We start from the raw sequence: 13,338 nt of genomic DNA on the forward strand, positions 1-13,338 counted from the left end.
TGTTACTCCCATTAACATGACTAATTTAGCAGCACAGCAACCCAACTACTTATCACTTCATCCCTCTACTGCAGCTCCAGTGTGGCTGTTTTTACAAGTAACTCCCATTGAAACTTGATGTTGTGGTCAGTTAATGCGTCATTATATTGAACAGCAATCAGTTTTGTTGGTTTCTCGCCTGTAACAATCAATTAATCAATGGGCTACATGTAAGCAGGCAGCAGGAAATGACCATTGTGTGTTCCTGTTTTGATGAAAATTCTTCTGGCGGCGTTTGACAAATGACTGTTTTATCTTCAAATGCAGCGAGGGCTTAAATTCAATGGGGAATAAATCCAATGTTATGAGGCTGGGATTAAACCATCTGCATGATTTGGCAGTTCTTTTCATTTTTGCATGTGCTATATTTGCTTTCAAGGCCAAAATTAGGGGCTTACTTTGACTGTGTTTTTAAACTCAAGAGTGAAACTTGAGTCGATTTTATCTTGTCAAGCGAAGTTTCAAAGCTGCTCAGGTTTTACAGAGAGGAGTAACGTACATCGATGTCAGGCCGCACTGATAATCGATGCTTTCAAATGCAACTCTATCAACGAAAATGAGTAAAAACGCATGGGGAGGACTGTTTGCTCATATGTGCTCTATCTGGTGATCAATATTTGACAAATCATTTCATTCTAGTATTCATATGTACTATTTTACTGTGTTTTCTAATGATAAATGGTATATTAAGTGGGTAAATGATATCAATGCTGCCTAAAAAGTTGATTTATTTATGTGTTAAACTGAAAAAGTCTACATCCTACACAGTTATTCAAAAATGAATGAAAGGGCTATCAGTCACATGTCATGGTCTTCCTCTGTGACTTACCAATAAAAAACAATAAACATAATTGGGCTATCTCCATGACATGAGAGCAAACTCCACATGCTGAGCAAGACAGTGAGTTGCGGCTGAAAGTGCTAGAAAATGCTAATAAGTGGACCTTGAGTTAAAGGGGGGGGGGGGGGGGGGGTGTTGTTATTTTTGGTCAAAGTACTGTTTTCAAAAGGTCAAGCATGAACTTTCTAGAGCTCAGATTAGTCGAATTTTCATTGTTGATAAACTAATTCTAATGCATTTTTAAGAAAAAGAAAAAAAAGAAGCTTTTATGGTTTTCTTAAGTCTTGTATGATAGTAAGATGAGTATCTTTGGGTTTTGGACTCTGACATCTGAGGACATCACTTTGGGCTCTGAGAACTTGTGATGGGCATTTTTCACTATTTGCTAACATTTAATAGATAACACAATGACTGAAATAATCCAGAAAACAATCAATAAAAAAGTCAAAGTAGCTTCTCAAAACTAGTAGAAAACAGAATATAAGTAGGGCTGGGTGATATGGACAAAATGTAATTTTTGACCAAATACCTGGATATCAATATTGTGACAATATTGTAGGAATGACTATTGGTGCCTTCACTAAAGATTTACACAATGAGATTTTTGATAAATCATCATCAGTAATGTGGATATAATGACTAATATAAGTCTGGTAAGTTCAGAAAATGACATCACTTTCCTGTAATGCAGCCTTTAAATCCAGGAAAACACATATGCCACATTATGATATTAAAAATCTAAGACGATATCTAGTCTCATGTCATGACATCGATATAATATCGATAAATTGCCCAGCCTTAAATGTAACCATGTCCTATAAATAAATATATGAACATGAACAAAAACATGTTTGACATCAGACACTTAAGAACAGAAAATAGCTTTGACGTGTAAAAATCACTTTTACACCTTTATTTGGGCTCCCAATACACAAATCGAGGATATGTTCATCAATACAGAGTCTGCTTTAGATCTCATGATACACTGAATGGAGGAAAGTTTGGACTGATGTAATAAACCAACAGTTTTAAATCTGAACTACAGTCCTATATACACAATCTTGTTTTAGAGATCTGTATTTTCTGATAGTTAATTACATTATTATACTGAATAGCCATTGACGAGGTACAATCACAAGGCCTTTTTGCGATTTTAGTCGATATATCTTAAATGCACTTTCACAGAAGATGTAACGTAAACTTCATTTGTAGCTCTATAATGAGTCTGCACATTAAGTTCAGGTGCGGCCTTGGAAGTCCCAATAGACAGCAAATAGACAGCAAATGGAGTTGGGCTCACATTTGTATTGTTTTTTTTTCCTTTTTTCGAACTATTGATGCACTCTTTGAAAAAAGTAAGCAGACCGTGTTTCCTCAGACAGATACCAAAGTTCTGCCGCCTTCGTCAGCAAACGGACGAGGTGATACATCTCCACAGATACAGGTAATAGACCCAAACAGAGGAAGAGTCGTTCTTATATCAAAAAAGTTCAAGACCTGAGATTTTTAGTGGAACAAAATGTCATTTAAAAAAAAAAAAAAAACAACAAAAACATACATTAACTGTCTGTAAACTGTCACGATGGCTGCGAACACTAGCTATGTCTTCCCTTTTGTGACTGAAAACATGCACGTTAAAATCATAATGTCAGCTCGCGTTAAAAGAAAAGTTTAAAATCCCATTTTTCCAGCCGCGTTCTTTAAAGTTTTCATTGTTTTTTTTTGTTGCAAGCTAGTAGTACACAGCTCTATGCATATAATTTTACATTTTTGACAGCTTAAGAATCATCAATAATCAGTGTGTAGACACGACTGAGGGCGATGCAGAATTCAGATAACTTAAGACAAATAAATTCATTTTTTAAAATTCTATTAAACATGGTAATACCTTATTGTAGACAACACTGTGGACTCTCTGAGGGTTACAAGTTCATTCCTTGGGCACTTAGTAAAGAGTCCAGCATGTCAAAAGTGTCTTTGTAATCAGTGTGTTGGCCGTTAGACGTCAGCATGCCGTTGGTTCCGTCGTGGCCGTGGTGCTCCATCATCCTCTGGCCGCTCTCTGATGCGTAGTGGGACGAGCTGATGCCCCCTTTGGAGCTCCTGCTGCTCTTGGACGAGTGGTGGTGGTGGTTGTGGTTGCCGGCGTCAGAGTGAGGCCTCTTACGAGACGAGCTGGAGGAGCTACCGTCGTTGCAGTGGCTGCTGGGAGCTCTTATAGATAAGGAGGCGTTGTCTATTGTCCCTCTGCTGTTTCCGCTGAGGGAATAAGCGTGCGAGTGGCCGTGTTTAGAGTGACGGTGGCTGCTGTGCTCTTTGTGCTTGTCTTTTCCAGGCAGAGCCCCGCCCTGCTCTGAACCTCCGTGACGCTCTGACGAAACTTTGATTCTCATCTTGAGCTCCTCGCTGGTGGCGGAGCCGTTCTCGGAGAAGGAAGGAGGCAGCCGAGGCTTTTTAGAGCTGGATTTTTCTCTCCTGCTGTCACCCGACTGGTTGGCCTGCTGTGACTGCGAGCGTTTCTTGTGGTGGTGAGAGGAGAGAGCTGGAGGAGGCGCGTACATGTCTGTGCTCTGCTCCTCCTTCACGCCGTTCTGCAAAGCCAGCTCCGCTGCGTGTTTCTCTCTGTACTTTTCCAGAGTCAAGACTTTCTGCGGCCGTGAAAAAGCTGCGGCGTTCGCGCCGAGCTGCTGGTGTTTACTACTGGAGCCGCCGGCCGATTTGTGTTCGTGTTTCACCACTGTGAAGTCTGAATGGGCGGGCTGGGAGAACGGGTCATAGTCACAGCTCTTTGACGGGTCACTCATGGGCTGGTAGGAGGCGAAAGGGGCTGCGATGGCGTTCAGAGAGGGCATCTCTGCAGAGTCTGACGCTGAGGTGGAGGGGAAGAAGGAGTTGTTGACACCAGGAAGGCTGTCTAAGGACGTTCCCTGGAAGGGGCTGTCCACTGTCGAGCCGTCTGTCTTTGGCTTCTTTGCTGCTTGAATGGCCTATAAAACACAGAATTCAACATGAGACACTTTGTTAGTGCTGACATGTACCAATCAAGCTATATACATTTATTCTCTACTGTCCTCATATATGCAACAAGTATTTATGACTTACTCTCCAGTTTCGTATCCTCTTCAGCCTGCTGGGCGTCTTCTCAAGGATCTGAAGAAACTCATGTGTGAGCTCTGAAAAACAGTGAAGACGAGTATGTCAGTGACCAGCTCTCTACAGCGTGGACTCCTTTCATACAAATAGATTTGTATAAACACTGTGTGCTTTATTTAAGGGTCATGGCTGAGATGATAATATAATAACTACATTCAGTAAAGCAGTTTTAGTAGAGGAGACCAGGGACAGCTGCTTTGTGTTCCCGCTTCCATAATTTAAGACATTTTGTTCAACTAGCAAAAAATTCTGTTGACATTTTCTCTGCTCTGACATGTTAGATCCTGATCTCACCTTTCAAAACTAGAGACAAAATTGCTATAATCTTTTCTTTATGGAGACACTGATTATTATTATATTATTATAACCACACTAACAAATATGAGGGGTGGAAGTAACAAGAATTGATAAAAATGGAGCTGATGAAAATGTAAGTGAATTGAAAAATAAAGTGATAAATTGTCAATTGATTTGATAAACTTGACAAAAGTGTTGCTCTGACAATCAGTTGGGCTGTGTTCACAATACCCAACTGTCAATTATCGTTTACAGCAAGCAATTTTTGTAACTTCCACTCAAAATGTCAATCAAAAACCACACCCACTGACTAACTGATGGAGTTTTTGGCTCTAAATTTGCAGACCTGGCCTGCTGCCAGGTAGATACAGAGACTAGGGAGGAGGGGGGAATAAATATCCGTAAAAACCCACTATTTGTACTTTTCCAAATACTGGATTCAGCCCCCCCTCTACTTTCTTCTTCCATTTTTTTCAATTAATTTTGTTACTCCCACACTTGAGTCCTCTTTCCTTAAGTGATTGCCTATAATGATATAGGTAATGTTGTGTTGTGAATGATAAATGTTAGACGGGGAACATGATGAAACATGGCTCTGTTTTCATCATATCACAACTGTTTTAATCAAATCGGCTTTAAATTAATCAAATCACTTGATGATTTATCACTGTTTTTCAATTCACCTGCATTTTTATCACCTCCATTTTTAATCATCTTCCACTCCTCATAAACAAAAGGTCAGAGTACAACGGCAGACAGAGGGATCGTTTTAACAAGGCTCTGATGCACATATTCAGAGACGTTCACTTTAGGGCTGCAAATAATTATTTGTTGGTTATTTGAGGTCTATAATAAAACAAGAGAAAATAGTGAAAAATGTCTGTCACACTATCCCTAAAGCCTCAAATTACTTGATTTGTCCAATCAACACTCCAAAACCTGAACATATTCTGTTTACTATCACATAAGAGACATTTTGAAACTGTGATATTTATTTTGCAGATACTTTCAGGTTTAAAGGTGCAGTGTGTAGAATTTTTTAAACTCCATAAGCATGTTTTGATTAGTGTCTAATCACCTGAAAATAAGTTTTGTTGTGTTTTCATTACCTTAGAATGAGCCCGTTATATCTACATAGGGAGCAGATCCTCTTCTACAGAGGCCGCCATGTTTCTACAGTAGCCCAGAACAGACAAACCAAACACTGGCTCTAGAGAGGACCTTTCACATTTTTTTTGTAGGAGGTGGGGGGTGGTACTCAATTGGTTGCAATCTGCAACTGCACTGCTAGATGCCACTAAATCCTACACATTGGTCCGTAATAAACGTAATAAACTGACTTGGTTATTTTTGAGTTATTGGAAAAGTGACCCCTGGTTTCCTCTACATCTCTAAAACACAATTTATCTGATACACAATGCACCATGCAGTACTTCTGAAATGACCAGTCTAACAGAAGAATAGAGCAGATGATAGAAGCTCTTACCATCCAGCAGCTGTAACGTTACGGTGCGGTCCACATACTCCCACCAGTGCTTGCCATCTGTAGAAACGGGGATCTCCCAGTTGGACCACTTGCAGGCCAGGTGGATGCACACACACGCGACAACTGTGGGCCTGTACTGCAGGCAGAAGGTGGTGAGGTGCAAACTGTGGGGGTAGACAAGAAAGACAGGAGAAAGATACAAACGTTAGCTGAAGGGTTTTTTTTTAAAAATATTGGCAGTAAAACATCTTAAACAGACAATCCAACTCATGAAGATTATTCTCACATCACATACACACATCCTTACCTTGCAAAGCTGGAACATCTAAGACATTTTTGTTAAGACATATTCCTAAATGCCTGAATGAGACCAAATTCACTTTTTTGAAGCTTAGATCACATATGAAAAAATATATAGAGATGTTTAGATTCTGTATTAGGCCGTATTATTAATTTGATTTTAATGTAAAAAAAAGGGGAAATTGTGAAACATTAAAAACAGTGTTTCTCAATCTCTTAGTGAGCAATAAGTAACTTTCAGGAAATTTCTTCTCAAATGAGGTAAAAATGATTAAACACAAAACTTGTTTCAGTGTAAAATTACTGTTGACAGCACGTTTCAAGGCAAAGCAACTGTCACCACTGAAAGACGGAGTGTTAAGACTGAGAAACACTGATGTTTGGTAGCCAAGACAAACGATTAGACTTCAAGTCTTCTACGGTTAATTTCCCCTGCACCCTGAATCCCAAACTACACTGCAAACTGGCTCTCAAGTAAAAGATACAACCACCAACATGGTGAAAATAAAAAAACAAAAAACAAAAAAACAGGTGCTGTATTTATCAAGCGTGTAAGAATCACTATTAAGACTCGCACTGAAAGTTTGCCTATGACTAATAATGCTCCCTCCTCAGAGTAGGACTTGAGTCATTTATGAAGCTTCACACACTGATTAACTACCCCTCTGAGTTTCACATCTATCTAAACCACATAGTAGAAATTAAGATGATGTATAGTTTTTATATCAGTTGCATTTTGAGATATTAGTAATAAATAGCACCACATCTTTATGTATGTAGGTAAAAGTGAGTCATAGAGTTATCAAGGTTATATATATATGCCTATGCAAACATATGTTAAAATTAACACACTTATAATCAATTATACCAATAAAGCATTTGTACACTGACAAGCAAATAATAAAAAATGCATATAATTAAAAGTAGTAGGTATAATGACTCAAACATCACTGTTGCTAAGCTACAGTTTCCCAGCATACCCAGAGAGTATGCAGCACAATGTCAGTCACAAAAATAATACATTTCTGTCAAAAATGCATCTTTTAATAACTTCCAACAGAACGTGCTGCGTACTCCTGGCGACTCTTAACAGATTGCAGCAACTCTTGAGCTCTCCCACATAAAGTTGGAAGAACTTTTACTCCTTGTCCTAAAAAGTAAGACCACATCTTCATCAATCTGAGAATTTTACACCAGTTAGTACTATTTACTACTCTGTGAAGCTTGATAAATACAAAGAATTACATTTTAAATCCATCAAAAATAACACATTACAAATAATTTAAAAATATTTCTATTTCATTATGTTAGATGTTGACTGATTTGTAGGACATTAAACAGATCTAAACTTTAATCTAGGCTTCATCCTTTGTGCATTCACTCAAATAAAGAAAAACCACTGTAAAGCTGCTGACTACCATCATCTGCTGGGAACACCAATCTCCCAGACTCACATATCCAACTATCAGTCTCTGTAAAACAAGTAGAAAAACACAAGCTACTAAAATAAACAACAAAAACTAAATTAAGAGATCAGCAAAAATAAAAAGCTTTTCTGCTACAATCGTTTCCTCTTTAAAAGACAAAGCTAAGATATAAATGCATTTTACAACTGTGTTCTGTTTCTAAGATGTTCATAAAAGCTCATAACCTACCCCCATAGAACATGCATTCAGTTTGCAGTATAGTTTGGTCTTTCATTGTTAGCTCGTTTGGGGTGAAAAATATGCAAAAAATGAAAAAATTAAAAAAGAACTGTAAGCTATACTTACCAAAACACGCTATAAGTTTAAGAATCTTTAGTGGCAATCTATATTCAGGCTACCATCTGAGTGTGTTTTTAGACATATGCACTCCGTACCAAACAACCTTGAGAGGTAAACAGCACCACTACACTCCACATTGTGCATTCAACCCCTATGTGCCAACACAGAGCCCTTGTACAATACACCGCACACAGCAGCCTCGACGGTACTTCCCCACGTGGGGGTTCCCAGGGTCAAGGCGCAAACAGGGCGTTGGACACAGGAAGGGGGACCCTGCAGGACAGGAAGCTATAGTGTGCCATTACAGTGCAATAATGGGAACAGGATAATAACCTGTTGGTAGCCATGAAATAGGAAGTCTGTGCCAAATCCTTGCTTGCTGTAAAAGAAGAAGAAAGTTCATTTTAGAAGTTAGTTGATACTTTGCTAAAGCATTCATATGCTACCATGAGCATTTATGTACATTTACATTAGACTATACAGTTCATGTAGCTGTAGCTTGGTTCCAAAATTGCACCTGCACAAAATGATGGCACAAAACGTAGTAATATAAAAATGAGCAAGATAAAGAAGGTTATACCTCGCACTAGCTGGGAACACCTCACAACATCTGTGTGTGGATGATCAATTGTTATTTCAAAACCTGCAATCAAGATGTTGAATGTAGATAATCAGCCACTGGTGGCAGCACAACGTGAGAAACAACAGAAAAGCAGAACTGGAGGGTGATATTGTGGTCGACATTTGTTTAAAACAAGGAACTGAAGGAAAACCTCAAGTGTCGTCTGTTAAATATCTGGAAATGCAAATTTCACATATCCGACCTCAAAATTGATGTACAGGTGGTACTTGCATACATTCCTTTTGGGGGGAAATAATGCTGCTAAAACGGCTGCGTGTAGAAAGCAGTGAAGCAGTTCGACACGCGGGACAAACAGCATATATATCACACAGTGAGTGCGGTACTGAAGATTGAACTCACCAAGCGTTTGCAGCACTATTGTTTCCAGTGCTACAAGCTCTTGTGCCTGCTGTTGGAATGCCTGAAAAACATCAATGAAGAATTTAAAATGTGCTTCCCATCAACTAGGAACAGATTATTCTTATCAGCATTTAAATACAAACATCAGCAGCAGAAATTAGCTGTAAAGGCTAACAGAGAACCATCATCTGAAGACGGCACTTGTGTATTTTTTTTTAAATACATTTACATAACAGTCTTTTCAATTTAAAGAGTCTGTGCTGCTTTCTTATGTATGGAATAAATGTTCACCATCACTGCACATCACTCAAATCTGAATTAGCCCAGAAGGTAAGGTCTGTGATAAAAGAATATTAGATAACACTTATACTGGTACGTGTGTCTGTGCTTTGATGTGAGCGGATGGCTTTATAAACTTGTGGGAAAGGAACGGCCTTTACGTTACAGCTCATATCTAGCAGGCGAGGGGACGGAGGAAGCTACGAGCTGTGTGAAACTCCACAGTTGTGACGCTGCGATAGGTTGACTGGGGACATTCAAATCATGACATCTCACTGCCCCGAGTGAGGATACACAAGTGTGGCGCAATCCTGTCAACCATGAGGGGATGCACGCTTGTGACACATAACACAAGACTGTAAACGTTAACAGTCGCACCGCTTCCAAAACTATCTTTGTCCTTTCTCCTTTAAACAAATGATTACAGTAAGTCCGTTCAGTGTTGGATTCAACGTTACTTCCTATAAATGATACGTAGCAAAGGCTGCAACTATTATTTTCACTATTGGCTTTATTGATTTGGTCTATTAAACCTCAGTTAATTGTGAAACCACAATGTCCCAGAGGAAAAGGCAACTACTTCAACTCGCCCATTTTGTCCAACAACCAGCTCATAACCCTCAAATTTTAAATTTGCCATCATATAAGTCAAAGACAAGTGGAGGAACTAGCATTTCAGTAATTATTGAACTAGGTGCTGATTCATTTTCTGTTTCTCAGCTAATCAGTCCTGCTGTGCTGCAGTTTAAGATGTCTTTTCTCTCTCCAAAGCCTCACAGCGTCACGTTCCCAACAACTGTGAAAACAGCAGGGCACACATCTTCCCCCAAAAATGTGCCAAACTGGTGGAGAAATGTCAAGATTTGATAAGCGTCATGGAAAACACTCTGAGTAATTCACACAGCATGCGTTTTGGCCACATTGTAAAAACACAGACAGATTAGCATGACATTATCTTTATAACAACAAACATCTGGTCAGTTTCTCGGAAACCAAAGTGTATTTTTTACTCATTCTTTGCTTACATTGCTCTTAGTGTCTAGGGCAGGCTCTTGAGGGTTAATGCAGGCATGGGCTATTTTAATGACATGCTCCAGCTTCCTGGGCTGCTCCTCAACTTTAGCTGCCAGGAACAATGTAGTTTGGGAAATGATCTGTGGAGAAAAGGGGAAAAAAAAAAACCTCAGTGAGTTTTCAGAGCTGGTACCACCAGTAATTATGGCATCAGCCAACACTGCAGTGCAGCTGTACTTACATTTCTATGGAATTTGGTGAAGGAGTGAATCATATAAAACCTGTGCATATATACTATAGCAGTGTTGATTATCAGTTGAGAGCTGAGTGAACAGTTAAGGCATATAACATGAATGAAACACATAAGTTTTAAAGATATGAGAGCAGAAACTTGGCAGCTAGGAAAACGTGTCACCTGCAAGTTAAAACCAAACGTCAGACATTAGCTTCAACTTGTACAACACAAGTTAGACATAATTAAATACCAGATTACGTTTAAACAACACATAAAACCAGCGTTAGTTATCAATTATAGATGATATGATTAGACACAAAGCTAACAATAGAATGTACTGTCAAAAGGGACACAACAATAGCTAAGCTAGCATGCAGGCCTCAACACCTCCAGCGGGGTTTCCGCTTCTTGTTAGCGGATTTAAAAGGTTCATATTGTCAGAAAGGACTCTGAATATGACAAAGAAGGATTTTAAATGTGTGCCAAGAGTTAAAATATGAGCTGTGACGAGCCGTTCTACGAGCTAATGCTAACTGCAGCTAAGCCGGGCAGTTTCAGAAAGGATACACGTTGAGTCTCTGGCCGATATCTTGGATTAAGTTGGCGGCCTGTTGCCGGTAAGAAAGCTCCCTGTCAGCCTCTATCCCGCCGCGTCGAGACGGCGTGTTTTCGAGCTGCTCCCGGGTGAAGAGCCATTTCGTGGAGGGTCCCCGGTGCACCGCCATTACGCTCCCACACAGCCAAGCCCGACGGTGCTAGCATCGGGAGGGGAGCGGGGGCGACGGGGGCACCGGAAGGACGAAATGAGCAGCCGATTTAAAAACCGGTCGTTCGTTTTGTAAACAGCGCCAGCAGCGGCGGGCGGTGCAAACAACAACAAGCCATTCTGTGACATGTTGGATAAAAGTTTGTGAATCCACCAACAAATTGAAATAAGTACATTACAGAATTGTGCATAATATAGTATAACCCACCAAGATTTGTGGATATCAATAACAAATGTGACAAACATGTAATTTATGAATGTTAGTGTACATCAGGATACTGAGAAAATAATGGATTACTTTGACTCTCAAACCAACAACATCTTAATTAAGCTGGAGAGCAAAAGATGTAATACTGTACTACGAAAACAAAAAAACAGACTGTCAATACTGGGTACATTTCACATCCATAAATCCAAGTTCTCAAGGTCTCGCCCATCGTTTGAACTTTTCATGATTGAATTTAAAAAGTATTTTGAATCTATCCAGCTTATAAACAATACAAAATGTGTACATACAGTTAGTATGTTCCACGATTTGTTTTCAAAGAAATGTGATTTTATTGCCTACCATTTCTGAGTTGAGTTGGAGTTGATTTGTATTCATGCTCACAGGTAACAACTGAATAAAAGCAGAATTTACATTAGTAAAAATAGAAATATATCTATACATGATTGTACATCATAAAAATATAAACCTATACATATATCTATATGCACACATACCCATACATTCATACTCATACATACGCACTTACAAATACAACCATACACTTACATACAACCATGCATACATTTTAAAATGCCCTAAAACAACATACAATGCCAACAAACAAACAAAAATAAAAAACAGACGCCAAAGACTTCAGCTATCTGTCTTTTGTTCTGTTAAGTTATTTTTTTATATTATTATTTTTGATGTATTTTCATTATTATTACTTTTACCCTTTGTCTTGTTACCATGTTGAATGTATCAATTAAGTGAAAGTCATAGCCTTTTCTGTCATCTTTATTTCATGATGACGCCTAAGTGTTTCCTGTTATTGTCTTAATGCTGCAGCCTGTAGTGATGGTTTCTATAGATAAGGAGATGGAGAAAAAAAAAAAAGTTTGTAGAAAAAAATAGGTAAAGCATGCACACCTATTCCAAGCCACAAAAGTTTAATGATGACAACATTTCGATCCTACTTGGATCTTCGTCAGATCAGAATATTAAAAAAAAAAAAAATAGAAAAACACACCCATATTTATACATCATGCACCAACAGGCTGATTCAAGGTTCAACATGTTTACTGTCACTCCGGTTATGCAAGTACAATCGTGTGAAACACATTGGCTGGAGGCTTCATTACAGTAAAAACAGCAAATAAATATATATAAAAAGACATATAAATTATAACAACAAAATATAAAAAAACTATAAAAAATATATAAATATATATATTTTAAAAATGAGATGACAAGCTCTATGATGGCAGGGTGATAAACATCCCATTACTTTGAACAATTCAACAATTTGAAGTATGGCTTTTGTATTACTGCTTTTTTTCTATGTATTAGGCTCTATATACTTTATTGAATTATAAATTGTTTTGGGTTGTTTATCATCCTGGATGGTTTGGGTGGTTAACCTTACCTGCCATCATAAAATTTGTCAGCCTACTGGTGCGCATGATATACAAATATGGGTGTGGTTTCCACTTTCAAAACATTCTGACCTGACGAAGATCAAAGTAGGATCAGAACATTGTCATCATCAAACTTTTGTGGCTTGAAGTAAGTGTACAGGCGTTACCTTTTTTTTCACTGATAGTGTTTTCTGATAGTCTTGCATCTACAATACATCATGTGCATATAATTACTCTCCTCTAACCATCCAAACCGCCGAGGGAGATAAACATCCCCAAACAATTAACAATTTAATAAAGAAATTTAAAAAATGTCTTGTGCAGAAATTGGGTCTTAAAACTAGATCAAACAACAATAAGGAAAAAGACACAGAAAATCAAAGTGTGTGAACGATACGGTGTCAATTTATTATTATTAAGCTTTATTTATTCAGATAATCTAATTGAGATCAAGATCTGTGTTGTTAGAGAGACCTGAGAACAGGTTACACTTACACACTGTCTTGCAGTTCATTCCAGTAGTAAGGTGTTAGTGGAAACCAGTCTGTCCCAGC

General features: G+C 38.5%; 1 protein-coding gene across 2 annotated transcripts; it reads right to left on the reverse strand.

Annotated features, from left to right (window-relative positions):
• Positions 1-1,759: 1,759 nt before the first annotated feature.
• Positions 1,760-11,194, reverse strand: LOC137176880 (cyclin-T2-like). 2 transcript variants are annotated; one of them, XM_067582890.1, is made up of 9 exons: positions 10,960-11,193; positions 10,399-10,480; positions 10,169-10,297; positions 8,865-8,925; positions 8,463-8,525; positions 8,216-8,261; positions 5,817-5,980; positions 3,983-4,053; positions 1,760-3,867 (listed from the first exon to the last, which is right to left on the reverse strand). In XM_067582890.1, exons 1-9 carry the CDS (start codon positions 11,115-11,117, stop codon positions 2,803-2,805), a joined length of 1,839 nt encoding a protein of 612 aa, XP_067438991.1. In that variant the 5' UTR covers positions 11,118-11,193; the 3' UTR covers positions 1,760-2,802. The 2 variants fall into 2 exon arrangements, 1 of the variants encoding a protein (XP_067438991.1); XR_010925880.1 differs by lacking the exons at positions 1,760-3,867; positions 3,983-4,053 and having other exon boundaries at positions 5,840-5,980; positions 7,889-8,261; positions 10,960-11,194.
• Positions 11,195-13,338: the final 2,144 nt, after the last annotated feature.

This window comes from Thunnus thynnus, chromosome 24, assembly GCF_963924715.1.
Source record: "Thunnus thynnus chromosome 24, fThuThy2.1, whole genome shotgun sequence".
Taxonomy (NCBI): domain Eukaryota; kingdom Metazoa; phylum Chordata; class Actinopteri; order Scombriformes; family Scombridae; genus Thunnus; species Thunnus thynnus.

Coding starts and splice junctions, on each gene's coding strand:
- LOC137176880 (XM_067582890.1), bottom strand. CDS start 11,117: ATGGCGGTGCACCGGGGACCCTCCACGAAATGGCTCTTCACCCGGGAG. Junction 8,926..10,168: donor CCCTAGACACTAAGAGCAAT/GTAAGCAAAGAA, acceptor GATGTTTTTCAG/GCATTCCAACAGCAGGCACA. Junction 4,054..5,816: donor AACGTTACAGCTGCTGGATG/GTAAGAGCTTCT, acceptor ACTGTTTTTCAG/AGCTCACACATGAGTTTCTT.